The 27,993-nt window shown below is 36.4% G+C and overlaps 7 protein-coding genes across 29 annotated transcripts; 3 read left to right on the forward strand and 4 right to left on the reverse strand.

Moving 5' to 3' along the window:
* Nucleotides 1-1,638: 1,638 nt before the first annotated feature.
* Nucleotides 1,639-3,377, reverse strand: LOC147545442 (expansin-A10-like). 2 transcript variants are annotated; one of them, XM_086638552.1, is made up of 4 exons: nucleotides 3,263-3,377; nucleotides 3,009-3,141; nucleotides 2,595-2,913; nucleotides 1,639-2,477 (listed from the first exon to the last, which is right to left on the reverse strand). In XM_086638552.1, exons 2-4 carry the CDS (start codon nucleotides 3,136-3,138, stop codon nucleotides 2,171-2,173), a joined length of 756 nt encoding a protein of 251 aa, XP_086494678.1. In that variant the 5' UTR covers nucleotides 3,139-3,141; nucleotides 3,263-3,377; the 3' UTR covers nucleotides 1,639-2,170. The 2 variants fall into 2 exon arrangements, with proteins under 2 accessions (XP_086494678.1, XP_086494677.1); XM_086638551.1 differs by lacking the exon at nucleotides 3,263-3,377 and having other exon boundaries at nucleotides 3,009-3,147.
* A 4,096-nt stretch (nucleotides 3,378-7,473) lies between these two features.
* LOC147545443 (protein TEEBE-like) lies at nucleotides 7,474-9,099 on the forward strand. Its single transcript, XM_086638553.1, has 3 exons — nucleotides 7,474-7,675; nucleotides 7,818-8,318; nucleotides 8,432-9,099. The coding sequence occupies exons 1-3, from the start codon at nucleotides 7,588-7,590 to the stop codon at nucleotides 8,953-8,955; spliced, it is 1,113 nt and encodes a 370-aa protein (XP_086494679.1). The 5' UTR covers nucleotides 7,474-7,587; the 3' UTR covers nucleotides 8,956-9,099.
* A 160-nt stretch (nucleotides 9,100-9,259) lies between these two features.
* On the reverse strand, nucleotides 9,260-17,804 carry LOC147545444 (Pentatricopeptide repeat (PPR) superfamily protein). 20 transcript variants are annotated; one of them, XM_086638541.1, is made up of 9 exons: nucleotides 15,711-17,543; nucleotides 15,472-15,590; nucleotides 14,277-14,535; nucleotides 13,196-13,842; nucleotides 12,495-13,109; nucleotides 10,885-11,179; nucleotides 10,562-10,624; nucleotides 9,894-9,990; nucleotides 9,260-9,545 (listed from the first exon to the last, which is right to left on the reverse strand). In XM_086638541.1, exon 1 carries the CDS (start codon nucleotides 17,413-17,415, stop codon nucleotides 15,817-15,819), a length of 1,599 nt encoding a protein of 532 aa, XP_086494667.1. In that variant the 5' UTR covers nucleotides 17,416-17,543; the 3' UTR covers nucleotides 9,260-9,545; nucleotides 9,894-9,990; nucleotides 10,562-10,624; nucleotides 10,885-11,179; nucleotides 12,495-13,109; nucleotides 13,196-13,842; nucleotides 14,277-14,535; nucleotides 15,472-15,590; nucleotides 15,711-15,816. The 20 variants fall into 20 exon arrangements, with proteins under 20 accessions (XP_086494667.1, XP_086494665.1, XP_086494662.1 ...); XM_086638539.1 differs by having other exon boundaries at nucleotides 10,885-12,200; nucleotides 15,472-17,632; XM_086638536.1 differs by having other exon boundaries at nucleotides 11,091-11,179; nucleotides 14,277-14,540; nucleotides 15,472-17,543.
* On the forward strand, nucleotides 9,364-15,285 carry LOC147545445 (kinesin-like protein KIN-14B). The gene is made up of 11 exons (XM_086638524.1): nucleotides 9,364-10,329; nucleotides 10,406-10,489; nucleotides 10,732-10,896; nucleotides 10,988-11,094; nucleotides 11,343-11,521; nucleotides 11,650-11,811; nucleotides 11,981-12,196; nucleotides 12,345-12,382; nucleotides 12,710-12,837; nucleotides 13,071-14,649; nucleotides 14,738-15,285. Exons 1-11 carry the CDS (start codon nucleotides 10,125-10,127, stop codon nucleotides 14,851-14,853), a joined length of 2,979 nt encoding a protein of 992 aa, XP_086494650.1. The 5' UTR covers nucleotides 9,364-10,124; the 3' UTR covers nucleotides 14,854-15,285.
* Nucleotides 17,805-18,404: 600 nt separating the features above from the next.
* LOC147545446 (thioredoxin-like 1-1, chloroplastic) lies at nucleotides 18,405-20,796 on the reverse strand. Of its 2 annotated transcripts, XR_015224363.1 has the most exons (5): nucleotides 19,964-20,346; nucleotides 19,644-19,820; nucleotides 19,377-19,541; nucleotides 18,644-19,256; nucleotides 18,405-18,573 (listed from the first exon to the last, which is right to left on the reverse strand). XR_015224363.1 is itself a non-coding variant. In XM_086638549.1 (4 exons), exons 1-4 carry the CDS (start codon nucleotides 20,186-20,188, stop codon nucleotides 18,963-18,965), a joined length of 861 nt encoding a protein of 286 aa, XP_086494675.1. In that variant the 5' UTR covers nucleotides 20,189-20,796; the 3' UTR covers nucleotides 18,405-18,962. The 2 variants fall into 2 exon arrangements, 1 of the variants encoding a protein (XP_086494675.1); XM_086638549.1 differs by having other exon boundaries at nucleotides 18,405-19,256; nucleotides 19,964-20,796.
* Nucleotides 20,797-22,169: 1,373 nt separating this feature from the next.
* LOC147545447 (Tryptophan/tyrosine permease) lies at nucleotides 22,170-24,661 on the forward strand. The gene is made up of 2 exons (XM_086638527.1): nucleotides 22,170-23,834; nucleotides 24,188-24,661. The coding sequence occupies exons 1-2, from the start codon at nucleotides 22,321-22,323 to the stop codon at nucleotides 24,282-24,284; spliced, it is 1,611 nt and encodes a 536-aa protein (XP_086494653.1). The 5' UTR covers nucleotides 22,170-22,320; the 3' UTR covers nucleotides 24,285-24,661.
* On the reverse strand, nucleotides 24,587-27,985 carry LOC147545448 (pentatricopeptide repeat-containing protein At2g22410, mitochondrial-like). Of its 2 annotated transcripts, none has more exons than XM_086638525.1 (3): nucleotides 25,838-27,985; nucleotides 25,507-25,651; nucleotides 24,587-25,138 (listed from the first exon to the last, which is right to left on the reverse strand). In XM_086638525.1, the coding sequence occupies exon 1, from the start codon at nucleotides 27,712-27,714 to the stop codon at nucleotides 25,846-25,848; it is 1,869 nt and encodes a 622-aa protein (XP_086494651.1). In that variant the 5' UTR covers nucleotides 27,715-27,985; the 3' UTR covers nucleotides 24,587-25,138; nucleotides 25,507-25,651; nucleotides 25,838-25,845. The 2 variants fall into 2 exon arrangements, with proteins under 2 accessions (XP_086494651.1, XP_086494652.1); XM_086638526.1 differs by having other exon boundaries at nucleotides 25,850-27,932.
* Between the last annotated feature and the right edge of the window lie 8 nt (nucleotides 27,986-27,993).

A 27,993-nucleotide genomic window follows, 5' to 3' on the forward strand; every position in this document is an offset into this window, starting at 1 on the left:
TTTAAATTAGTTTTGAATTTTTTTAGTTGTTCTAATCATGTATTAATTTTGATATATTTTAATTATAATTATTAAAAATTAAATTTGAAAATCTCTATTGGAATTTAGAAGCCCGACATTAGAGTTGAAAATAATTAGGAGCTCTCAAAATTGAAAACCCGAACCTCACAATGTAAGTGGCTGTTAGGAGGGCAAGGATTGCATGGAAGAACCTAATGGTGAGGGTGAAGATAGGAGGAGTATGGGTGGGTGATGGAAGCATGCCCAAGAAGGACGAGTGGGGAGTGAAAAGGAGTAATAACCAAAGAAGCATGCAGTCAAAGTCAAAGAGACATTAACTGCTCCACCACCTCAAAGGTAGAGATTGGTTGGGTCCTCGAGCCCTAATAACGAACGACCTTGGAAGTTGTAAAACCTGGGAACTGGAAAGAAAGATACTCTAAAATTACCACTAGTTTATGCAAACGCCACCGCCACCGCCACCGCCACCGCCACCGCCACCACAACCACCTGTTAGATTACCAGGCATCGGATACTCTATCCCTTTACCCAAATCGTGAATTCTCTTTGTGCATATATTTGCCGCCTGTGGACATGAGACTGGTGTTTCTTCAACTTTTGCCATTATTCTCCACTCGGGAACACTCTTTACTCCTTGCAATTTTGACTTAAAATCAGATGTGACATCTTTCTTTTTTACTATGGATTGAGACCCTCCCTTTTTCTCGGCCTACATCTCTAAGGTAAGACTAGGTTTTAAAAGGCCCCGATAAGTGTTATAGGGCCTCCCTCAAGACAAATTTGAGGGGGAGTTTGTGAAGGAAGGAGGCGACTATAACACTTATGGGAGGCCCCTATAAAACTTCCCTTTTTCTCAAATTGTTTACACAAAAGACAAATTGGAAATTTCGAGAGACACTTAAAAATTTTCTATCTGAATATTGTGGTACAGATTCTCTTAGTAGTTGTTTCTCTTAGAGATCAGAGGTTCGAGACACGCTAACAATTCAGAAAAAACACTAAAGAACGCAACTTGACCCTACCGGCGGCGCACTGAAACACATGAGAGGCTTACCTAGGTCGTACGAGGAGACCATAATTCGGGCTTACTGGAATTGTAGGCCGTCTTTGTTATAGGCCCCACCAACAAGTTTTGTAGAACTATATAGGGATTAGATGTAGAAAAATGTATTAGAAAAATTACCAATTTATTAGAAATATGTAATGAAATTATTCAAAATTTATACTTTGAGCTCTTTGTATAGATAACTCATACAGACGCATAATACTAGCAAAAAGATGGATGTCTTGTTTCCATGAGGTCAAATGGTGCCTCTAGACAACTTTATTAACTTATCACAATAAATAAGGTACTTAGAGCTACTAAAAGCCTCTAAAAATCAATTTAAAATTGTGGTCATTTTTGGATTTCTAATCTACAAACCAAATAAATCCTAAAATACTAGCAAAATACATAAAGCAATTATGAATATTTCCAATCTAGGCCATTTGACCCTTGCACCAATTGATGTTGTTTGATATTGACCTGCATCAAAATAATCTCATTTAGGGTTTTGGCACACCAAAATTAAAGTTGATCTTCTAATTACTCTTAAAAGATAGTAGTACATAATCTCATTTTAACACACTCAAAACATCTTCATTAATATATTGATATTTGAGAACATTACACTTCTACTAGCTGAGTAACAAAACCCTAACCCACCTCAGCAAAAAAAAAACACACACTTATAAAAAAAAGACATACATATAGATTATAACTCTCTCTCTCTCTCTCTCACTCTCTCTTCTTTAACCTAAAACACAAAAAGAAAGCAATTTAAGGGCGGGTGACAAACTTTGATTCACCACAGCAAAAATTACATAAACCACACAAATCACTTTCCTGCATACATGAGGAAATCCTCTTTAATATATTTGAGAATCCTCTAAAAGCACCACCCAATGGTACTTTTAATGCAATACCCACTTCATAAAAAGACCTAAAAAACCTAGAACAAACAAAAAGAAATCATAGCAATAGTCATGTAAAAAAGACCCACCATGATTTCTTCTTCAACTATATAGAGTAAAAGTTAGATGAAAAAAGTAGTAGTAATAGTAGAAAAGTTTGAAAGTATTGCTTTTGGGGGGTTAGTTTTTGAGGGATTTAGAACTGACTTCCACTGAAGGTTTGACCAAAAGCCCAATTAGTAGGAACCACATTTTCTGAGATGACTGTCTTTCCATCACTTGTTTTGACCATAAATGAAAGTGATTGACCATCAAGTAAGTTGTTGCTTTGCCAATTTTGACCCCAATTTCTTGACATAGCTTGCCATTTTGATGACTTTGAACCTTTAATTGAAACAGATACAACATCACCAGCTCCACCAACATTTGTAATTAGTACTAGGTTAAAGTATGAATGCCCATTAATAGTGAACCTAATTCCACCACTCTTCTTACAAGCAACCCTACAAAAACAAACCTACAAAATTAGGGTTTCACATATTGAAGGGTAAAATAGTCTTTTTTTCACATAAAAATATGGAGTAAAAAGATAAGATAAGGGGTAAAAAAGTCATTTTTACCTTCTATACATAACTGGAACTATTCCAGATTTGTATTGAGCAATTTTTAGGTAAACAGGTTGAGCAAGATCAAAATGTTGAAGAGGAGGATTACACCAACCACCATTTGTGTTTGATTCAGCAAAATTTGGTGGGCAAAAATTTGTAGCAGTAACAATTACAGATCCAGGTAAACACCATTGTTTATCTTGATTAGCAGAACATTTGATCTCAAAACAAGCTCCACAACTCATTCCATTGTTGAATAGAGCTGTACTTAGGGCAGCTGTGTCAGTTCCATAACCTTGACTCACTAGATTTCCATACCCACAAGCTCCTCCTGTCAAAAAAATTGAACAAAAAGATGAGATTATTGGAAGAAAAGGGGGGAAACAGAGTGATTAAAGTTAGTTTTAGGGTTTTTTTTGTTCTTACCCATTGTACCAGAAGCATCACCACCTCCATAAAAAGTAGCATGAGCATTAGTCCATCTACCAGCAGAACCATGTACAGTTTTGGACATGGTGAAAAATAGGGCTAGAAGGGAAAGTCTAAAAAAATCCATTACCTACATAAAAAACAGAGGAAAAAAAACCCATTTTAGATCTTAATGTTTTGAAGACGGAAATAATGAAATTTGAACTGAAATAGAAGTAATATGGAAAATGAAAATGTGGGTTTGGGCTTACAAATGCTAAGAATGGAAAAGTGAAACCCTAAACTTGCTGCCTCTGAGTGAGAAACTTATGAAGAGAAGGTGAAGAAGAAGTGAAGGGTTAAAGGTGTATTTATAGAGGGAGTAATAAAATATTAAAATAAGATAAATAAATAAATAAAATATTTATTATAAATTTGAAATAAAGTGGGTGGAAATGTGTAAACGAAGAAAGTATCTTAACAGATAATAACTGAAACTAAAAACTGTCAAGGTAACCAACAAAAGCTACAAACATAAAGAAAAGGAAAAGAACCCTATTCCTTTTCTCCTTTTGTTTTTAAAATTATTTCCCTCCTCACTTGAAAAGCATACCTCTCTTTTCATTGAAAATTTTAGTTGCCCTATCTTTAACTAGCATATAACTAGTAATTTTTGCCCATCTTTTATGTTTCAAACAATGTTAAAGAAGGTTATAAGTTGATAATGGTGAATGAACCTTATAACGAAAGAGACATGTAAAAATGATATGTTCTCTGACCAAAATGAAGGGCGAGAGTCCAGTAGCCGAAAGCATCACTAGCTTACGCTCTAACCCGAGTAGTATGGGGCACGTGAAATCCCGTGTGAATCATCGAGGACCACCTTGCGAGGCTAAATACTCCTAGTCAAACAACTTCCTAAAACTAAAAGTTGTGATGACAACTAACACGTACAAATGTATATGTACATACCTGGACTTTGTATATTCTATGAAGTTAAAGAGATTCGCGTTTTACTACCTTCGAATTATGTTTGAACTCGACATTGAAGAGTCTATATTTCTCCCAAGTATGTATTTGTGTAGATTCTTTTGATAAACATTTTGTTACATTAAGATTCGTAAATTATCCTTCTCATTTCAAGTTAAAGCGTCCAAATAAAATTTCAAATTTTTTTAATATATTCTGCAGACAAAAGAAAGCATACCATAAGATTCAGAATTTTTAAATCCATTTTTCACAACTCTCTAACTTGTCAATCGGACACGTATATTGGTGAGTTGTGTAGAAGAGAAGTGTGGTTTTATATTTTATTGAAGAGAAACAGAAACCTAGAAACTGAATATATTTTAATTAAGCATGTACTTCCCTGAGTCAGAGTACAAGAATTTAACCTGTGCCAAAAATCAAGAGTTCTAACAATGCATATTGAGCATGAGGGGCTATAAGGCATACTTAACAAACTAGACCTAACATATCTATCAAGACGGATTCACCTTATTAAAGTCCACAAATGGCACGGTTTAAATCGATCTATCTTTCACGAGCCAAGCTCCAAAAAAGACTGACATCGTCATTGATTTTGGTACTCAAAACTTAAAACGAAGAGGTAATGCTTCTTCTTCTGAAAAAAACCTCCACGACCCACCAAAAAAGACATTAATACTTCTTAAGCTTGAATTTGTGCAGTTTTAGCAAGGGTTGTTGGTTTTATCATGCCTCAAATGAAAATGTACACTAAACAATACTAGCCCCTTGAAGAGAGGGATTTTAAGAACATTGAATATTTATTTCAATTTGAATTCATTTAGATTTTGATGTTTAATTGATTAAATCAATCCAATTTGATCTCATTGATCGGCGTTCTTTGTGCAACTGCATTTGATTTTCTTTTTTCATATTTTAATAATCTTCACTTAACAAGGTGTTTAGATTAGTATAATATAAGGTTAGTTGATACCAAAACAATGCACATGAAGTTAAGGAGTCCAAGAGGTTGTGCATTTGACTTTAAATTAATAGTATATTATAAGTTTGGTACTCTGGTCATCTGGAATTGGGGAATTGGGCATCTCTGACTTTTTATTTTGAAACTATTAATGAACAATATGACCATTATTTCAGCATGAGATTAGTGGAAACCCTAAACTTATTTATCTCCTCATATTTAGGATCTAAATTTGATTTTCATTGAAATTGCTATTCATGTGCATCTTGTCTCCAACTAAAATTCCTAAAAAAGACTATGTATAAAACTAAATTTAATGTATGTATGGAAGATGGACTCGTTACTCGTAATAAAACAATACGATTTGAACACTGGTCTTCAAACTCTCCACATCTAAAAGACAACACAAGGAGTCCATGACATATTGAGCAACATGATTACAAAGCTTCAATTGTGATTTAAGTGCCAAGATATGCACATATTACCACACAACAAAAGTATGATCCATAAGAATTCTAAAACCTAACAAACATAGAAGTACATTATATGGTGGGGGTATATAGTTGATTTTCTTAATTTGACACAAAATGCAAGTATATAGTGATCTTGAATATTGTTATGTAAACATCTATGTCTAGAAAAATATTTGGGAGGTGGATTAGGAGAGTTTGACCTCAAAATAAGGGATTTGCTAGGTAACACAATTCCCTTGGAAACTATTATCTTGTAGTTTAGTTGACATATACATGAAGACTATATTATAATTTCTTTGACATAACACGTACACTATAATTTGGTTGTTGAGTCCCTTCGTCCTTGTTTTCATCCTTTTCTTGGCCTTGTTTTCGTTATACGTTAACAATGGTTGCAAACCATAATTTAAGTCAAATCTTCGTTTATTTTTAATTTGGAGTAATAAGTATAGAAATAGCTCGAAGAAAATTGTAGTAGTAAACATTGGCTGTTAAAATCAATTTGATAATCTAAAAATTAAAGTGATCATTCATCTCATTATAATATCTTCCTACAAACAGAAGAAAAGAATAAGGTTGGTCTTTACAGCTTAGTTAACAAGATAAAGGATAACAAGAATGATTAAGGGATAAAGAAGCTTATCTCTCAATCCTCTTTCAAATTAACTTGATCATCTCTCCACCCGCCTTCATCATTAAATAGTGTGAAGCTTAAGTTTTAATCTATATACAATTTTTATCGAGCCATATAGTCATTATAAAAATTTAGTAAAACATAATGAAAACGACAAAAAATGCCGGTGGTAAAAAGTAGAGTTGCACAAAAGTTGAGTATCATTTTAGTAAATCGACCGTTTCGGGGCACTTGTTGGATTTTACCTACCAGTATGGAGGTCTTATAGGCAATTCAAATATATATTTTTTGGATCAGTTGATCGATGTACTTGTCAAACAAAGGTTTTGGGTGTGAAATTGAGTCAATAAGTCAAGAATTTCGTCAAAATCTTTTGTGCGCGATACTCTTACCTTGAGAAGAAAAGTCGAGTGCCTTGTCGTTATGGGCGTCATCAGTAAATTTGACGATTTCGGGGGCGGAGGAAGATGGTGCCTTCTGCAATTATAGTCATTTTGGAAGGAGAAGTTGTGGTTTAAGAAAAAAAGTGGCAGGTGCCTTTAGTCTTTAGAAAACAGGATACTGTTTTGGAAGTTTTATAGGCACCACGAAATCTCTACCAACTACCAAGATATTTTGATTTAGATATCTTAACCTTGTGTTAACAATCTATATGGGGTCTAACAGTTGGTAGCCCAAGTGGCTCCAAGGTGTTGACATAAACTCCAGAAACCACTGGAGGTCCCAGGTTCGAATCGTGGAATCTTTGGTTATTTGAATTGAGATTATTAATGTATAAATAATGTGGTGTAGTTGGGCGAGTGGGCGGATAGCAAGCTTATCACATCTTTGATGTATTCAATGTCAATTGTAACGACAATGTAACCGGTTCTAAAAAAACAATCCATATGGGATTTACAAAATAAACAAAAGCTATCTGGCCCTCCCCAAACTCTCACGTAAAGAGTGCGACCGATATTTTACTATGGCACATGCATTAGGAGAGTGGTCTAACAAATTCGATTTGAATCTGGTCAACAAATTTCAAATGTTTAAGTATTGAAAGATAGTATCTATTAAATGAATAAATACCATTCGGTAGATTTCATCAAAAAAAACAAACCATTCGGTAGATTCTTTTACGTTTCTGTGTTCATTTTTTTTTTCAACGGCCAATAAGAAACCGACTATTTGGAAACTCTCAATTATTAGTTGACATAACTTTGTTAATTCATCAATTAATGAAGAACAGAGTGAGTTACTATAATTAGTTATTAATGTTAAATTAGTAGTACTATAATTTGATTGAATGAAAGAATATATTGAGATTGGAGGAAGTAGAAGAAGAAGAGAATATTATAATATAAATTCTCAGCTACTTAGTTGGGTTTGGAACGTGGATCTTGTCTATTTCTCTTTTCTTCTTAATTTCCCATGCATTCACATTTTCACTACTATAAATCCATTACCAAAAACCTCTTCTCATTTCACTTTCCATCTGTAATTGCTATCTCCTCTCTAGGGTTTCTTCATTATTATCCTCTTTGCAGGATCATCATCAAAATGAAAGTAGCATTAGTGTCTGTTTTTCTTGTATTTTCGCTTCTTTTCGACACGTCGGCATTTGCAGCTAAACCTAAATATCTAGATGGTATTCATACTCATCTCATTGCATTTTCTTAGAGTTCTTTTAAGGGTTTTAATCTATTTAGTAAGTTGGGTATCTAATGTTTTTCATTTTTATGGTTGTTATTAACTTCTAATTAAGTTGTTGTTTTGATATAATTAAACAGCACTTATCCCAAATGGGGACTTTGAACAAGGACCAAAGCCATCCAATCTAAACAAAACAGTGATTATTGGGAAGAAATCACTACCCAAATGGGTGATAAGTGAGATGGTTGAATACATATCGGCCGGTCGTCAACCAGGAGGGTTTTTCTATGCAATACCTCGTGGGGCTCATGCTGTTAGGCTTGGAAATGAAGCTAACATCTCTCAAACCCTAAGAGGACTTAAACCTGGTTCTTACTATTCACTCACATTCGGTGCAACCAGAACATGTGCACAAGATGAGGTTTTGGAAGTCAGTGTTCCAAATCAATCAGGACAACTTCCTCTTCAGACACTTTATAGTAGTGATGGTGGTGATACTTATGCTTGGGCTTTCATTGCTAAATCGAAGTCGGTTAAGGTCACTTTTCATAACCCTGGTATTCAAGAAGATCCTACTTGTGGCCCTCTCATTGATCATGTTGCTATCAAGGAAATCGTCCCTCACGGGTACGATAGAGGTATGTATATGTGTATATATATATAGACATATACTTTATCTTTCGGTTTACCATTGCAGCTTTGTACTAAACTAGTTAGGGTTAAGTCTAAGTTTGTTTTTATGTTTTTGCAGCCAATTTGGTTAAAAATGGTGGATTTGAATGTGGTCCACATGTATTCAGTAACTTCTCAACAGGAGTTCTTCTTCCTCCTAAACAGGAAGACCAAGTTTCTCCTCTTCCTTACTGGATCATCGAATCCTTGAAAGCGGCCCGATATATCGACTCAAAACACTTCCATGTCCCATTTGGACTTGCTGCAGTTGAGTTGGTATCAGGAAGAGAGAGCTCAATTGCTCAAATCCTAAGAACAGTCCCTAACACATTATATAAACTATCTTTCCTGGTCGGAGATGCAAGGAATTTGTGCCACGGGTCGATGACTGTCGAGGCTTACGCTGCTGAGAAAAAGTTAGTAGCCGAGTTCGTGTCAACGGGAAAGGGTCAGTTCAAGAAGTTTAGTTTCACCTTCAAAGCTGTTTCAAATAGAACTAGAATAAGTTTTTATAGTGGTTTTTACCATACTAAGTTTGATGGCTTTGGTGATCTTTGTGGTCCTATTTTAGATCAAGTTAGAGTCTACCCAATCAAGAAATAAGTCAAATTTTTGGAATTTCTTCTGGTTTGATATAATTTTCATGGAATGATTTTGATTTTGATTATTAGGGTTTGTAACAGCTATATTTATTGCAATTTTGATTATCGAAGTAAGCTGTCAATAACAACAGACACTCGTACTAAACTAGCTCGTATTTTGTTTTTTGTTTCTTAATTTATTGAATTTTATGTTCTTTTAAATGACAAATTTTCCCTAAACCGAGGACTTATAGTATATTAGAATGAATAAACTTAAGACTTAACGTGATCCTTAGAACACTGACTTAACAAGAAAGCAAGAAATCGGCCCAATGTATCCACATAAATAAAAATTTGTTGTAATAATATTGTTCGTCTACCAATAATTTTTTTTATAACTTTTTATATTTTATCTGATCATTATAAAATCAACTTACTTAACGAAAGACATACCGAAGTAGCCAACTTTCGTTGCCTAAATCGCCGAACATGGAGGGCCGATGGCTGCAAAATGTCATAAACATGTATGTAGGTGTAGTGATTCTTGTTGGAAGTTGATATGCAGTTTTCTCTTGTGAGGTGAAAATGTCTTGTTTGGTATAGCTTCCACATCTATAAGATATGAAAAAGACAAAGGATTTGATTAGTGTAAGAAGAAGAGAATTTATATTGAGAAAAAGAGGTGGTATTATTGTTGTAGTTGGTGAAACAGAAATACTACTGAGATGTCTTTACTTTTGATCAAATTTAAGTGCTCCTAATCTTTCAATTAAAACACAATGAGTGTAAAAAACCTTGCTTTTTAACAACATTAATTTCGTATTAGCTTTCTTAATTACCTCCTGCTTTTTGAGCATTCTTGATTACAGTTTATTTCCAAGTGTTTTCTGAGTTTCAATCTCTCTTTCACCTACAATATAGAGTTTAGATTACAAATAAAGAGACTCTATAAGTTCATACCTGTTAGGTTTCATCAAGAACACCTTTTGTTTAAGCAGAAAACTGATAATTCTTGCTTCTTGATCACCTTGATGAACTCTGTTTCTTGATTTAATTCCTAAGAAGAATCACAACAATTACTACACAGTTTCAGTATAGTGAATGGGTATGAACCAAAACTTTAGATTGATGAGAGAGAAATGAAAAGAACTGTTCTCTGCAACTTTTGAAGATACTATCTTTTCGAAGACGATGGAGTCGAGAAGATATATTCGTAACCTTGTTAAGTCAATTCATTCTCTTTTAGGATTAAAAACACATCTTACTTCAACTTGGGTTGAATCAGTTTGTGATATTATCACACATTTGCCACCATCTAATGAACAATCTTGTGGTTTCTCTGAGAAAAAGGATGATTATGATGATGATGCGAGTTCTGTTGTCATGAAGATTCAAGGTATTATTCTGAACTTACTAACGATCGATACAAATTCATGCATTCGTTTTGATTTATCTATTTTCATCTTGAACAGGTGATCTTGCTGGTTTACATGCTCATCTAAATCAACTAAATTTGCAGAGGAAGCAAGCCTTGAATGATTTTCTAGACTTGAAAGGTTAGTCATCTAAAATCGACAGAAGCTGAAAACAACTAATTAATGTATCTCATAAAGTTAGTGTAATCTTACCACGGGTCGAAGGGTCTAGGGAAGGCAGAGCAAGATAAAACTTGATAGGAGATTCAGGCTAACCTGGCAAATAAACAGAGTCGAATGAAATTAGAGAGGTCTAATAGTTGAAGCTTTATACTTGATTATTTAGTAATAGTATATACTATTGATCATGAGTATCATTTCAGGAAATATTCGCGTATTTTGCCGAATAAAGCCTATGAACGCATTGACGGAGAAGCACCAAGGAGTAGTAGTTGCTTCAGATTCTAAAAATGTGATTCTGAAACTTAATGAAAACAAGAGTAAACTGTACAGTTTCGATAAAGTTTTCCACCCACATTCATCACAAGGTGCTTGGATTTCCCTTTCTTTAAATCATTTATGCGAATATCAACTGAAATAGCTGTTTGCTAACTTGGATCGTGGTCTCTTATCACACAGATGAAGTCTTTTCAGAAATTGAGCCGGTGATAAAATCTGCCTTGGATGGCTATAACACATGCATTTTCGCGTATGGTCAGACAGGAACAGGAAAAACTTTTACCATGGTATGTATCAAATTGCTTATTTGAGTTCTCCTAAGTGATCATTTCACCTGTTTGATAGCTCAAAACTCTGATGAAATGGGTCTCCCTGAATCAAACAAAACAACAGAAACTCAAATTAGTTCATGATAAAGAATAACCAGGTAGTCAGAGTTAGGATTACGTGAGCCGCTAATTCAGTACGGAACCGATATTCAGTAAGAGTCCTATATAGTGTATATTACTTACTTACATTGGCCTGAACACTTTAGGAAGGTGAACCAGATTGTCCAGGGGTTGTTCCCCGAACGATGGATGCATTATTTAAGCAAGCAGAGGACAGCTGCCACAAATTTATCTATACTTTTAGTATGGTTGAGATTTATATGGGCAACCTCAGAGACTTACTTGTCCCTCGGATGACACAATCCACAGATCTTATGAGACAAAGGTGAGTTTGCAATTACTTCAAATTTAGTTCACCCATTAGACAAATCGAGCACAATTACTTGGTAAATCTGGTAAGATAAAAGTATAAAACAAAGGTAATAGCTGATATATTTACGAATTTTTATCCAGTCTTACAATTCAAGCAGATCCCAAGGGTGGGGTCGAGATTGGTAACCTCGTAGCTATTAGAGTGAGTGATATCAACCAAGCTAAAAGACTCTACAAATTAGGTAGTGGGGTTCGATCAACTGCGTCTACAAATTGCAATGCGACTTCAAGCAGATCTCACTGGTATGAATTAATTCAACTCAGTTTCCTAGCATCCGAGATAAGATTCAAACTTAGACCAAAAGATGTTTCAGCTTACTAGCATAATTTTTCTGAATTGGCTTTAAGTAATATAAGAATTACAAACAACTTAGGTTGGGGTCGGAATTTGATAAATTTCTGCTCAAAACAGCTTAATCCGCATAACTTTGTCGAGTTTCGATGCTCCTGAAAGACGAAAGGAAACAAATAAAATATGGATGGTTGATCTTGGTGGAAGCGAACGAGTGTTAAAGACAAAGGCACAAGGAAAAAGATTTGAAGAAGGAAAAGCCATCAATCTATCCTTGTCTGCCCTCGGAGATGTCATCAATGCTCTCCAGAAAAGGATGCCCCATGTACCTTACAGGTAACTATAGCAACAAGAAGTTGTCAAACCTTGTGATTTCGTAAAATTCAGCCAAATAGATTTTAGTGGGTCTAGGTATTAACTCATCAATCAGTATATTTTTCTTTCTCATAAGAAATAAACTTATTCAACAATGTAATTTTGACAGGAATAGCAAGCTAACACAAGTTCTTAGGGACTGTCTAGGTAATTATGCTTCTCTCCCTGAACCTATCTTTTATGCTCTTGTAAACTAAAGGGTAAGTATTTAGATCTTTAAATTTAAAATTAAGCTACAGCTACTAAAGGGAATACTTACATCAGAGTCCAAGAAACTAATCTCTTTCGAACTTGAGAGTCCAAGATGCAGGTGCACTTCAATTTGTGGTTAACGCGGAATATTTCCCATACCAACGTCGTCACGATGCCTAGAAACTGCCTCTGTCTGCACAGAGAGAGGACGGCTTGGACTCGTCCTACCTTTCTGATTTTAAGCCATTCCTCTTTTCTTGAATGCTTCCACCTTGTGTGCAGGAGAGGATTCAAAAACATTGATGCTTGTTCATGTCAGTCCAGAGGAAGATGACCTATGTGAGACTCTATGTTCCTTAAGCTTCGCCACACGTGTGAGAAGTACTCACTTGGGCCATGATGAACCAACTGTAAGTTCATATGTTATTTATTGTTCATGCTGAATTCTTCTCATTGACTCAACTTTTTGTTGTGCTTGATTGACCCACTCTTCCCTAGCTTTATCAGTTGTTTTCTATCTTTTTCTACGCCTATCCAAGTTCCGACCCATAGTTTTCCCGTTCATTAGATTTGAATTCGCTGCAATTACCATCTCAATACACTTAAACTTGCTTCTGTGTTTTGCAAATGGTGAGAAACCCAGGAAACGCAGTCCATAAAAGAAGTCAAAGTAGCCAAGCAACTGCAGAAGGTGAAAGAGCTTGAATTTGAGTGCCAAAATGTCAGAATAGATATCAATAAGCTACATGAACGACTAAACAATCTTACAGGGTCATTTCCGTCATCGAATGATCATTTAGAGGCCTTCCACCCAAATAATGAAGATCCACAGAGTCATGTACAGATGGAGAAGCGTAACGGTCGAGACCTCACTGGAGCTCTCTTATCAAAGCTACCCAGATTTATGAGGCCAACCGTTAGTAGTAGAAGAAAAAATGGCATTGATTTCTCAAATAAGGAAAATAGACAAAGAAAAGACCACACTCGTAAGAGAGTGAGAAGATCTTCATCTGTCCCAGCGGAGTCAATCACATTTCCTTTGAAGGGTATTTCAGAACATGGATCAGAGTACAGCATTTCAAGGCATAGCTGCTTGCTCAGGTCAAAAATGAAACGCAGTGCTGATTATGAAAGAGAATACAGTTATAATGAATCAGAATGCCACGTCAAATCAGTTGAATCGTGGGATGATAAAACATCAGAAATAATGCCCCCTCGTACAAAGCCTCTTGATAATCGTGAAAGTTCTGCTGAGTATGGAACCAGAAAGAAAGATAAAATTGACACCAGAAAGGAAGATAAAATTGACACCAGAAAGGAGATAAAAGTTGAAAATCGGGCCTTTCCACAAAAGATAAGGCCGACTGATACAATGGATATTCATCAGGGCAAACAGGTGGTAGCTAATATTCCGCCTGCAGAAAGGAAAAAGAGAGGTACTGGGTTAGAAGAAGCGGAAATTTTAAGTAGTGAAGACGTGGGTAATTGTGAAGTTACAAAGAAAAGGTTATCCGACAAGAATAATGCTCAAATTGGCATAACACAATGTTCTGAAATAGAGGTGGTAATAGCTAAAACTCCAACCTCATCCAACAATGATTTTACTGAGGAATCTCTATCTAATCAAATTTCTCCAGATAATGATATAATAAAGGAGACACAACATGCGCTCAATGATACGAGGAACAAGAACAAGAAACAAAATCCAGCTTTCCCTCCAGATAGTTGGTCTGACCAGTCCAACCAAAACAAACATAATGGCTTATTAACAGGAAAATTTGATAAGCAAGTCTTAATGTCTGAAACTCAAAGTAAGTTGGAGGATTCGAGAATCACAGAAGGTGGGTACCATCCATCTTTTCCATATGACACAGGGAGTAATAAAGCTATCTTGAACAAAAAGTCCAGTGACCAAGTCTGCAAGTCTGAACTGGAACCAGAAAATTGGAGTTGTTGCCATGAAACCTCTGATGAAGTTGCAGTTCCTCCCACTCAAGTACAACAAGAATTCCAAAAAGCTCCTGTATCAGAAAGAAACACCTCTAAAGAAGATAGAGATATATCTGACTTTGCTGTCTCTCCTCAGTGTGTAGAGGGTATCACAGCACCTATCCTACAAAAACCAAGATCTCAAACATACTTGATAATGGACCAGAAGGATGCAAACCATAAGAATTTTACTACTCCCTGTATAAAATGCCAAGATAAAAAACAAAATACAGGTGAGAGCTAGAAATCATAATGTTTAGATTGCTGTAGGATTCTTTTCATAATATTCTAATATCTTTTTTGGTTTTGGTCTTCTTTCAGGTATTTGTGACTTCCTAAAACAAAAAGTTCAGATTTTACATTATGGTATCCTCCTAGGAATAGGAATTCAAAGCTTGGAACTGGGGCATGACTTCTACTATGGATTGAAGCTTTAAAGAATCATTCACGGATACTACACGAGGTTAGGTGTTCAAGCTTTCCATTGTACTTTCATTATTACTCGTTCTGCTTTGTAATGTAAGTTAATGTTGAACTTTTCACTGGCCTCCACAAGTCTACATTTTGCAATTGTTCGACCTGAACTTCAAGCGTGTGAAGCTCCACGGATAATCTGTTATGGTGAGGAAAAGTTATACGTGAAATGAGTTCATCCACAATAAGGAGACATCCTTTTACGACAAAACAAAACAGCGTTTTAGCTATTTGTTTACACGAAAATAAGTTCAAAAATCTAGTCAAATCCTAATCATGTAAATCAGGTTTCTAATGCATTTGTTGTATTAGTGGATCAACTCTTCAAGAGATCAGAACTCAAAATATGAGAATACATATATTAAATAGATACTACAATGGATATTCGCACAAAATTGCAAATTGCAGAGTTTCATACTAACTTATTCAGCAAATACATGAACTACTGAGTCATTTTAGTCAAACAAGAGAATGACTTGGCTCTGATTGTACCACTAATTCATTGAGAAAGGACAATACATCTAAATGTGTGTGCATATGGACTATTGATATGGAGTTTAGATGAATGAGCAAGAGCATACCTGTTTCTCGATGCGGCCACTGATCTTTTCTGAATTTGGTGAGCCATAAAAAGGTAAACTACTTGTTAGCACATTTACATGCAAGTAGAGATACAATTGGAAGTGCAAGTTAAGCCCCACTGTGGACGTCAGTAATTAATAATGAGAACTTCCACGAAGCTAGTTAGTTAAATTAAGTAAAATATCTTCTAAGAATCACTGTTGTTTGGGTGAAATTCCATTCTTTCTGTCAAACTTACTGGAGACGTGATATAAGATGGGTGGCATCCTTAGAACTGTGTGATGGTGCGAAAGAGTGATTCACGTTGTCTCATTTTCTTGAAACTGTCTTAAAGAAATATTCCATCATCCATCATCAAATGCGAGCAGGCTTCCAGAATCATTCGGAATATATCCAGCCATTCTTAACTGCCCATTAATCTCATAGAGAACTTCATAAATTCTCTCAGACTCGGCATGTGATTTATCTCCTGCACTGAACTCATGAAATTTGTGGTTCATTTCAATAGAACTCCCTCCCGTCATTTTCTTTACTCCCTGATCTCTCATTGCTTTTCTTACGATTCCTACTTCGTTCCATTTCCCAGAAGCTGCATATATGTTGGATAGAAGTGTATAGTTCCCACTGTTATGAGGTTCCACCTCAATGAGATGCTTCAAAGCACACTCTCCAAGCTCAACATCACCATGGACTCTAGAAGCAGCTAAAAGAGACCCCCATATAGCTCCATTTGATTCATATGGCATTCCCTTGACCAGCTCTTGTGCCTCGCGAAGGTAACCAGCGCGCCCAAGGAGATCAATCATGCATCCGTAGTGTTCAATCTTGGGCTTTATGTGATACTTCGACCTCATATTCTTAAAATACCAACGACCTTCTTCGACCAACCCAACATGACTACAAGCGGAAAGGATGGCTAGAAATGTGACTTCATTGGGCTTCATTCTCGTTCTTTCCATGCGAATGAACATTTCAAGTGCTTCTCTACCAAGACCATGAAGAGCCAAACCCGCAATCATTGTTGTCCAAGTTATTACGCTTCTATGCTTCATTTTCTCAAAAATTTCTATTGCCTTTTTTATATTTCCTGACTTAACGTACATGTCGATGAGGGCATTTGTGAGCGGAACCATCTTAAAGAATCCATGTTTTTCTATGTAATTATGAATCCATTCTCCTAATTCAAGAGCACCCAAATGAGCACAGGCGGAAAGGGCAGCCAACATTGCTATTTCATCTGGGTCAACATTCTCAAGCTGCATTTTCCTAAATATCATAATTGCCTCCTCCGGCCGATTCGTTTGAGCATAACCCGCAATGATGGTCGTCCAAGAGATCACATTTCTCTCTGGCATTTCATCGAAAAGTTCTCGTGCACTGTCCATGTCACCAACTTTAGCATACCCAGCAACCATTGCATTCCAAGAGACTACATCTCTAAGAGGAATATTGTCAAACAGCTTCCGAGCTTCGAAAACAAACCCACAAGCAGAATACATCTGAATTAAACCAGTTACAACATGAACATCAGAATCTAACCCAGTTCGAATTGACTGACCATGAATCTGTTTTCCTAATTCAACATCAGATAAATGAACTACAGATTTTAACACAAAAGGGAATGAATAAGTATCTGGTCTAAAACCCATAACTTGAATTCTATTATACAAAAAAATTGCATCTTTTGCAGAATCAGTATGAGATAAAGCTTTGATCATTGTGTTATAAAGATATATATCTGGTTGGGTTTTAAGCTTAAACACAGAAAACCCATAATCATTGAAACCCAAGAATGAACATGTATCAATGAATTTACTAAGAAGAATGTTGCTTTGATCTAGACCCCTTGAGATCATAAAGCCATGAATTTGACATAAGCTTTTGAAGTTTGAACATTGTTTTAATAAAGAAAGGAGATCTGGTGATCGGAGTGGTACCAGCATTGTTTTATATAGAAGACTCGGAATTTTGAGCAATGTCTTATTAATTGGAGGTCTTAGGACAAACGCCCAATTATTATATCTGTTTGGTTTTGGCGGGTTAATATTTGAGAGTCTTCTTCCCCATTAAGTGCAAATAGATGGAAAATTTATTCTTGGAGATCATCTGTTTCCAAATATCAACCACAAGATGAAATTTGATTCTTCTCCTCTCATCTCTAGATTTTGAAGTTAAAAGTATTCGAAAATTGAATTGATTGAGAGTGGCCGAGCACAACATTTAAGCGTAGTCATATCCAGCCTCAAGAGCCTAGACAGAAGAGCGGCCCATTGTAACAGCTTAACTGTGTTGAGACATTCTGAAGTGTGACTGTTTGGCACATCATGGTGGTGCATGAGCTGTTCTCATATTGTTCACAGAGAACCACACGACCCATGGTGGTGTGTGTGACAGTTTGGCACGTCAGCTGTTCCCATATCGTTCACAGAGAACAACACGACCCACGGTGGTGTGTGTGACAGTTTGGCACGTCATGGTAGTGCGTGAGTTGTTTGGCACGTCATGGTAGTGCGTGAGTTGTTCCCATATCGTTTCAGGGAACACCACAACCCATGGTGGGGTGGGTGACCGTTTGGCATGTCATGGTGGTGTACGAGTTGTTCTCATATTATTCTAGGGAACAACACGACGTGCCGAGGAGCCTAAAACCCAGCCCCATTTGACATGTGGCATGCCCACACGGCGTGCAACACAGAGGGGCCTAATACCCATCCCCTCCGAACCCCAGTACCCCATTTGACCTGTGGCAGGTCCACACAGGCGTGCAACACAAAGGGGCCTAAAACCCAGCCAGCCCCTCCTAACATTGGCTGATCTTTCGCAGTGCAACACATTTTGTTACTAACACATTTTGTTACTACATAAATGGTAATAGTACGTAAATGACTTGACCTCATTACAAAATTTTATGACATTTGTTGATTCAATTGAATTGATTCAAAATTGATTTTCATAATTCCACATCTCAGATGACATGAAGCCAAGATCTATTAAAAGAGCAGCAAAAAAACCTCAACTCTCTATATTAAGTAAGAGCAAGGCAAGTTAACAAAAAGAAACAGCCTGCGAATACATATAGCACACTGCAAGTACAAGAACAACTTCAATAAGTATTATCCTTCACTCAGCTGCCCTTTTGACAAGGTTAAAGATTCCTTTTCCAGCTCACACCGCATCAGAAAAAGCGGACAAATCGACGCCTGAAAACGCGGAACAAATCTGTCCGGAGAAGAGTTCTGACTTAAAGTAGCTCCAGACTTGTGGTCTGATAGGTAAGTATAGGCCACGAGATAAGATCCTATTCCTGCTCTATTTGTCTTCTTAGGAAGTCACAAATACCTGTTCAAGCAAAGTGAGCTTCGCTCTCTCCCTCTAACCAACAGGATGAGTAAATGCACAAGGAGCTAACATAAGAAAGATATGTACAAAAATGGGTAAAAAGGGTAGTACTAAGATGGGGCGGGTGAAATTATTTTAAACCCACATTAGGTCATCTCCCAGTACTGATCAATGTTTTCTCCTCAGAGTCTTTACTCGTGGCTTGAGAAGTAGAGGGAAGAGGTAATTTTATGCTGCTTGCTTGAACTGGTTCTGATTTTCGACCTAGTTCTTGGGTTAGGGTTGGAACTGGTTCTTCAACTGGTCTGGGTTTTGGTGTATAATTGAAGGAAAGATCCTTGTTTCCAGCTAAAGCAATGAGTTCTGATTCTTCTAGTCCTTTTGTTGGCCCAAGACTGCATCTTTCTGTAGTGTGCTTGGCTAATGCATCTCTGAATTTCTTGATCTGTAATTACAAATCAAAGATCAAATTTTTCAGATGAATGAAAAAAGAAGATAGGATTGAAAATGGGTTTTTCTTAGAGAGAGAAAATTCGAAAAATTGATCATAGAGAGAGAAACTTACTGTGGCATTGGTGCAGCTAAAGCTACATAAACGACCATGAGCTCCTCTATAAAATCGGAAGAAAGGAAGAACATGAACATTAAGGCTATAACTCATTGATTTATGATCTTCATAGTTCACTTGAATGAATTGAACATCTGGGTTCATCTCTGCAAATTGACAGATCTATAACAAAAAAATTAAACCCATAATCAAAATCAGATCTTTTTATACACTTTTAGAGAGAGAGATTAGAGATGAGAAGAGAGAGAAAGGATGTGACTTTACCTTTGGATGAAGAGCCTTGCAACCACCACAACCAGGTGAAAAGAAATCAACAATAACTAATTTATCTCCTGCTTTTAACAAAGAATCAACTAGATCTTGTGCACAAGTTATCTCTTTCATATTTGGTTGAATCCCCTTTTGCCACCATTTTTGAGCTTTCCCAATACAAAGACTCATCTGCACAAATTTGTGAAAAAAAAAATCCCAATAGAGAAAACCCATTAGAGATCTAAGCTAACAAATATGAAAAATTAAGCTCAAACTTGAAAAAAATCTAAGAAAAAAAAACCCATAAATAGTAGTATAAAATCAGAACATACCTGTATAGGAAAAGCTTGAAGATTTCCTTTACTGGGTTTCTGTCTCTCAAATTGATAATTATGTGAAATCTTAAGCCCATGAAATTCGCTGCCTATGGAAGATTTGAGGGGTTGAAGTTTTAAAGAAGAAGAAGGGTCTTTTAGTGAAGCAGATGACACAGAGTAGAGATGTGAAGAACAATATGAAGGAGAAATCAGATAACTTTTGCTCAGAATTTCAGCCATGATTGTTAATTTGAATTCCTTTGTTGTTAAATTTTCTGTGTTTTTTCAAGTTTTTGGTAAGAGAAGTTAGAAAGAGAAAAGTAGATGAGATGAACCTTTGGATTTTCCTCTCTGTTTTCATACATTTTGTGTTGAAACTTGGAGATGTAAATCAACGGACAAGATTTAGTTTGATTGAGATCAGTGGTTAAGATGATTTTGAATTTATTTGAGAGTTTGAATGTGGATGTTGGAAGGTAACGTGGTGTTGTTAGAATTTGTACACGTTTCTGGTCAGTAAACAAACTTTTAGAGGAGAAAATGGATATAGTTTTGGATAGGAAGAAAAAAACATAGTAAAAATACTAACAAAATTGTATCCATTTTGCCCCTTTATCCGCCTTGAATTTTGACTGTTATTACTCATCCAAAGCCACCACAAAATCAATATACTCCCCCCTCTCTTTTTTTTTTTTTTTTTTTTACAATATACTACATTTTCACTAAAATTACACTTCCCAAAACTATACATTACATTTCTTAAATTTATCAATAAGGATTGACATTACATTTTGGCAGAAGTGTAGAACTATGCGTGTCGTTAAACGCAAATTAGACACTCCTACTTCTATAAAAGTTGTTGGTGTAAGTTCATTTAAATGCCTCTTAAAAAAAAGGTTCATTTAAATGATTCACGTCCCATTAAGAAAAAAGGGAACAATAATGTGGTATAGGTAACCAAGATGTTTGGCCAAATGGACGTGCATCTACCACAAAAATATAAAGATTCTTAGGACTTTCAAGTATGTGGTGCGAGAGGTGAACATGGCAGTTGACTTCCTTGCTAAGAGTGGGCCAGCTGAAGAGCAAGAAATTAATTTTCAAAGGCTACCAGCTGAGCTGGTTGCTATAGTCTGAGACGAGTGTTATTAGACTAAGAAAGGGTTGGAGTTGAATTGTATAGTGTTTTTGTCTCTTAGTTGTTTTCTGTTGCTTTTTGGCTAGTTGCTCTTGTTCAGGGTTGGGCCGTTTAACCCGCTCACTAATGCAAAAAAAAATGTGATATATAAGAGGGCCACATTATATAACATACATCATGGGTAAAGTAACGTTTTTATCAAAAAGATGTATTGGTCTTTCCACATGCATGAGTAACGAATCGATCTTCCCTGTACTCACTTGCAGTGAGTATTTTTTATTTCAGTAAAAATTATTGGGTAGATTCGGGTGGATATATCGTACTTTTTTTTGTTTAGACAACAAAATAAGATAACTTTTTCTAAAAATCTGGGGCTCCTCATGATCTATCCATTCGAGGAAGAAAAATATGTTCTCAAAGTCTTGCTCTGCGCGAGGGTTATACAGGTAGAGGTGATAAATTGTTGACATGGAGCCATGGAGGCAATATTGTCCCAAGCCGTTTTAGGCGTTGTTTGAATCTTTGTCCTTACTTGTCGTGGATTTCTCTCAAGTCTCATCCCAACACACTAGCTAATTTTATCATACATTTACAAAGTGACTACTACAACCTACCACCGTTAATAAATTTTGAGATTTAGAAGACTATTTTTCACTGTGGTATTTGTTGTATGACCTAAAAGACTTGGTAAATTAATCTTCTGACTCTGGTCAATTTACACATCGAGAGATGTTCCAAATCTAACTAAAAACAAACACTACTTTTGGTACATGGCGAAAATTGAAGATCGAAAAAGGTGACACCCTTTCTCACAAATAACAATGTTGAATCAACAAGACTTATTGTCGAGAATTTTTTTTTTGTTGCTGAACATACAAGAATTTGAGTGGAAAAATGTAGAACAAGGGTGGTTAGATAGTAGGAGAAGAGGGGTTAACAACTTACCTTTCAATTTTTTGAAAGGCACAACTTTCTCTTTTTTTTTGTTGAACTAAGGCACATTTTTTTCAACCCAAATATTTGTATTTGTATATGACCGGCAACTAAAACAGATTTCACGACCGTCCATTAAACCTTCATTTTGTGGGCCAGAGTTGCATTTAAAAACCTGATTTGGATTATAATCATCTTTAACTAAACCCTAATACTCACTTTGTGAATCTAGTCAAATTCTCTTCTTTTCATCAGATTCTTCTTTTCATCAGATTCTGATCCGAGAATCTTCCCCACCAATATGTTTCTTTCTCACCAATTCAACCTCCAAAAACTTACCCATATATATTATACCAATTCAAATTATCTTCAGCCCAATTTCAGATTCTCCTCCATTTCTCAATCTTCATCACTCAATAACAACTCTACTCTTTTTAACAAACCCCACAAATCCACTTACTTCAATTTCCCTTTAACCCTTACAAGATGCAAAACTAAAAACACCATCATTTCTTCCTCCATTGATAATCATTCTGAAGCTCCTACCCAGAAATCTCAAGAAAAGAGTTTCTGGGGAGCTGTTAGTTTGATCATAGGTACTGCTGTTGGACCTGGAATGCTAGGGTTACCATCTGCAACTATCAAATCAGGGTCACTTCCATCAACCCTTTCAATCATTCTATCATGGGTTTATGTTATTTCTTCAATCTTACTTGTTGCAGAGCTATCTTTTGCATCAATGGAGGAAGATAAAGTAGGAGAGGTGAGTTTTACTGGTCTTGCAACAAATGCATTAGGAAGTTGGATGGGTATATTGGTTGCTATAATTTATGCATCATTGAGTTTTTCTTTGATTGTTGCCTGTGTATCAGGTATTGGTTCTATAATTATTCAGTGGTTTCCATTGATGAATTCTATATTAGCTCATGCTTTGTTTCCTTGTATAGTTGGGATTATTATCGCGTTTTTTCCTTTCAAGGCAATTGATTCAGCTAATAGGTTTCTTTGCTTCATTATGCTTTTCTCCATTACTGCACTTATAGCTACTGGTTTATCAATTGGTAGAGCAAAGTTATTGGGTTCATTTGCTCATTCTTCTTGGGCTTTATCTTCAATTTTGCCGACGATACCCGTTACTGTCCTTACTCTAGGATTCCATGTTATTACTCCCTTTATTTGTAAACTAGTAGGGAAGAATATTTTCGATGCTCGAAATGCTATACTATTTGGTGGTGCTGTTCCATTGGTTATGGTTTTATCGTGGAATATAGTTGTTCTTGGACTAGCAAATACTCAAAGAGTTTCGACCCAAGATCCCATTTCGCTTTTGCTTTCGGTGAATTCTTCGGTTCTTCCTGCAGTACAAGGGTTTGCATTCTCGGCTTTATCGACTAGTTTGATAGGTTATGCTGTTAGTTTTCCTAAACAACTTATTGATACACTTGAGTTGATTTGGAGGCAAATAAGTTTAAAGAAACCACAATTATCTCAAATTGGTTCCGACGAGAGTTGTATAGGAAATGTTGGGTTCATATCTTACTCGACACGGCAAAATGTAGGAACTCCAGGGCAAATTTCTTTTTCTAGATCAAGTTGCAGCTCGGGAGCTAACCAAGGATTGAGTAATTTGGGTTCTAGTTCAGTGAACAGGTTTGTGATGCCGATTGTTCTTGGCGCTCCTATCGTTATAGTTTCTTTCTTCCCTTCAGCTTTCTCTAGAGCTCTCGATTTTGCTGGTGTATATGCAAACTGCTTTCTCTTTGGAGTGTTACCTCCTGTTATGGCATGGATATATCGATCCAGAAAGAAATCCAGGTATTTACGATGACCTCTTATACTGTTATATTTGCTTGTTGTTCTTATTAAAACAAAGAGCCAACTACTCATTAGATAGACAATCTAAGATTGCTCTATTGAAATCCCGCAACTGTGAAATCTAATTAGGAGTATTGATCAAAATCATCAATAAGCCGATAATCTTATCAAGCTAAGTTCTGAAATGTAGAGACAAATTTTACTTCACTTTGATTTCTTTTCTCAACTCCTTTCATGTTGATACTTGGAGAAACCGACTGAGGAGCTATTACATATCATTTTCTGTTATGTAGTTTAAAGAGTATACGCTATCCATGACAACACAGATGTGAACCTAACTATCGCCCTTGCAGGTCGTCATTTGCTAAGGAAATTAAACTTTTGCCAGGAGGAGATGCTGTTCTTCTTCTCCTTTTTGTAGTTGCTGTTATTTTGGGAATCTGGCATTAGATGGATAGCATAAAGATTTTCGGCATAAAAATCTCAGCAGAAAACATACTTGAACCCTTACGTAAATTCATTTATGCAACCCAAACACACTGCTTTTTGGGCGGCATAGTTGTTAGGGCGAGAACATCTCCAAGATGGCGTTCGAAATGCAGAGGGTATTGATAGAGGATGCTGCTGACGTAACGAAATTTCTCCAAGATAGTTATCATGTTCAGTTACAGTTATTCTTATATGATTAAACACCCATTAATGTAATTCAAGAAGACAGATGTATCAATAATCAATTTGTCATTTTTCCAGACTTTCTGCTAAAATTGATTGAGTTTTATTTCCATTAATTTTGATTGATCAGAAGAAATGCAGTATGATTACAAGAACCTCGAGTGAGATTACTTTGGTAACTATTCGCATAAAGCTGCAAATACCATTGGTGAAGAAAATACAAATACAATAGTAAAAAAACAATATGAGATACAAATAGGAATTGTTTGGCCCATTCTGTGTTACAACTTGAACATTACCCGAAACGGAAAAACACTCTCAGCAACTTGACTAGAAGCCGCTTTCCTGCACTCTTACTTTAATTCTTCCCCACGTTGAACTGTTCTAACTGTGTCGAAGTTTGTCCAAGAAAATACTAAGACTAACTTAACTGACCTTGCCTTTGATCGTTGTCATGCTATACTCGAATTGATAGCTTTTTTCGCATTCAACAGTTATATCGAGGTTTAGCTAGGGTTGACATAAACCAGAAATGCCACAACCTTTGTCTCTATAACCAAATCTGTCATCCTCTCATGCGCCAACTGAATGGCTCTCGAAGAAGTTTGGTAGATGCTATTACCAGCAAAAGTCTGCAGCAAGAAGCAACATCGCTACTCAATATATCAAGCGTAGAAGATGAACTAATAGAAAACAGCACAATAACTTAAGCTGCAATATAAATGAGAAACACTCAGACATCTCTCTTTAGCTATAACAATTCTCTAATCAGGGTGATGCCAGAACACCGACCTCACAAAGTTATCCCCTTTATTCGTGTTGTTCCAACCTTGAAATATGAAAGGAAAAACGATAACAAAAAAAGTACTCATGCACCCAATCAATTTGTTATGCTTTGTTTGTTTTCAGTCTGCCTGGCACGGGTTCGATTATCACATGGATTTTGGCAGTCAGACATCAGGAAAGTGGTAAAACAGGATGACCATTCTGAAAAACTTACCAGCATTGAGGTCTACGATTCAATTTCCTCTTTGTTCTTCTGTGGAGTTCATCTTTGTTGTAGAGTCTGAATGAAGCATCTTCCAGCTACAACTTTTGTCTTCGCCTGATCAGAGCTTAAGGAGACGTTTAATCCAACTCATTACCTGAAGTAGAAGTGAGCCTTTAATCAGTAACAGTATTAAGCAACGCGATTAATGGCTCTGTGTTTGCCAAAAATAGAGCTATCCAATGCTAAACTCAACTTCATTGATACAAGTTAATCCGCCATCAAAGACCAATACAGCGAAATATACCAAAATTGGTACTTGGGTAAAAGGGGTAGAACTCACACTGGGGCTCACCGCATGATAGCCTGATTATTCATCAGAGGAGGAAGCTGATCTTTATCTACTGATTCAGGTTTTGAGCTATTAACTTCAATCGAGCTGCATCCTGGTGGTTTATACACATCGCTCTCCATCATAGAATTTCTGACTTTCACAGCATCGTCCCATCTGTCCGCACTAGCATAAGTATTTGATAAGAGCACGTAATTTCCACTGTTAGCAGGATCCAACTCGAGAAGCTTCTGTGTGACAATCTCAGCCATAACCACATTCTCTTGCTGTTTACATGCACTAAGTAATGTTCTCCACACGATTGCATCTGGTGTTATTGGCATTTTCTTTATGAACTCATATGCTCTCTCAACATCGCCAGACCGGCTTAATAGATCCACAACACAACCATAATGTTTCATCTTTGGCTCCAAACCATGAACTTTTGACATGCTATCAAAATATTCTAATCCTTTATCTACCAATCCGGCATGGGTGCAAGCTAGTAATACTGCAACAAAAGTCACATCCCTTGGCCGAATACCTTCAAGAAGCATTTCTGAGAAGCACTCCAGTGCATCATCTGCATAACCATTGACGGCAAGTCCTGTTATGATAGAAGTCCACGAAACTTCATCTATTTCCGGCATTTCTTTGAATACTTCCATTGCCTTTGCGGTAGACCCACACTTGCAATACATGTCTATGAGAGAATTACCCACATAAATATCAGCTTTTATATTATTTTGAACGATATATTCATGAATGGACTTCCCTATCTCTAGACTTCCCAAATGAGCACAAGCAGAAAGTACACTAGCTACTGTAATCTCATCTGGCTTCACCTTCGCCAACATCATTTCTCTGAAAAGCATCACCGCATCAGTATGTCGGTTTGTTTGAGAGTAACCTGCAATTATAGATGTCCAAGAAATCACATCCCTCACAGGCATATTATCAAATAACTCCTTGGCAGAGACTAAATCCCCTTTTTTCGCATAACCCGTAATCATGGCATTCCAAGAAACTACATTTCTTTCACACATTTTATCGAAAACCTTCCGAGCTAACTCAACTGACCCACGTCGTCCATATAAATCTATCAGCGTGTTCCCCAAGTACACATCTATCTTCACATTGTTCTCCTCAATATAATTAACCATAGAATCGGCACATTGTTGATCATCTAAGTAACTACAAGCTAAAACAACTTTCACCATTGTCACAGCATCAGCCCTCACCTTCTGAGCTTGCATTTCATTAAAAAGTAACAAAACATCTCTATATTTCTTAATCTGACTATACCCACAAATCAAAGTATTCCAAGAAACTAAATCTCTCTGAGACATTTTATCAAATAGTTCCTTGGCAAGAGTCAGAAAACCACAAGATGAGTACATATGAATCAAAGCATTACTAACATAGAGATATGATTCAAACCCAAGTTTTAAACAATGCCCATGAATCTTCTTACCAGTTTTAATATCGGGTAATCGAGTACAAGCTTTGAAAACGAAAATGAAAGTCAACTTATTCATTATTAACCCACGATAACGCATTCGATTATAACAAAGAATAGCTTCATTAGGATAATCACTTTGAGAGTAAGCTTTAATAATCCAATTCCAATTGAAAGTATTGGGTAGTCGGATCTGATTAAAAACAAGACGAGCTTTGTTTAGATTGTTGGGATCGAGAGAGTATGAACGAAGAACATCAGAGATTGATAATGGGTTAGTATGTAATCCTTGTCTAATGAGGTAAGCATGGAGTTCTCTTACTGATTCCATGGCGATCAGATTAGTGGTGGGAAAATGGTGAAGTGTTGTTATTGGTGGGATTGAAGTGGAGGTGGTGAAAAGACGAGAAATGGGGTTTCTTAGATTCATGGTTAGTTTGAAAGAGGAGGAAATAGGTATTGATTTGATATGAAATGGGGGGAGAAGAAGTGGAGTGAGAGTTGGGTTCCTCCGGCCGATGGTCACGTCAAGATGATGATGATGAAGACGATGACGATGATGGTATTCGTTTGAGGTAAACCAGAATTGTGTGCCTTTAGTGAAATTCTAGTTTAAGGCTTTAGGGGCACTATACAAGGGCTCGCATGAAGCTACGGCATGGATGTTGGTTAACAAAAAGGTTATTTCCCAAATAGCCCCCAACTTTGT

This window comes from Eschscholzia californica, unplaced genomic scaffold (assembly GCF_041429995.1).
Source record: "Eschscholzia californica isolate CP2 unplaced genomic scaffold, dmEscCali1.0.p SCAF_4, whole genome shotgun sequence".
In the NCBI taxonomy this organism is placed as follows: Eukaryota; Viridiplantae; Streptophyta; class Magnoliopsida; order Ranunculales; family Papaveraceae; genus Eschscholzia; species Eschscholzia californica.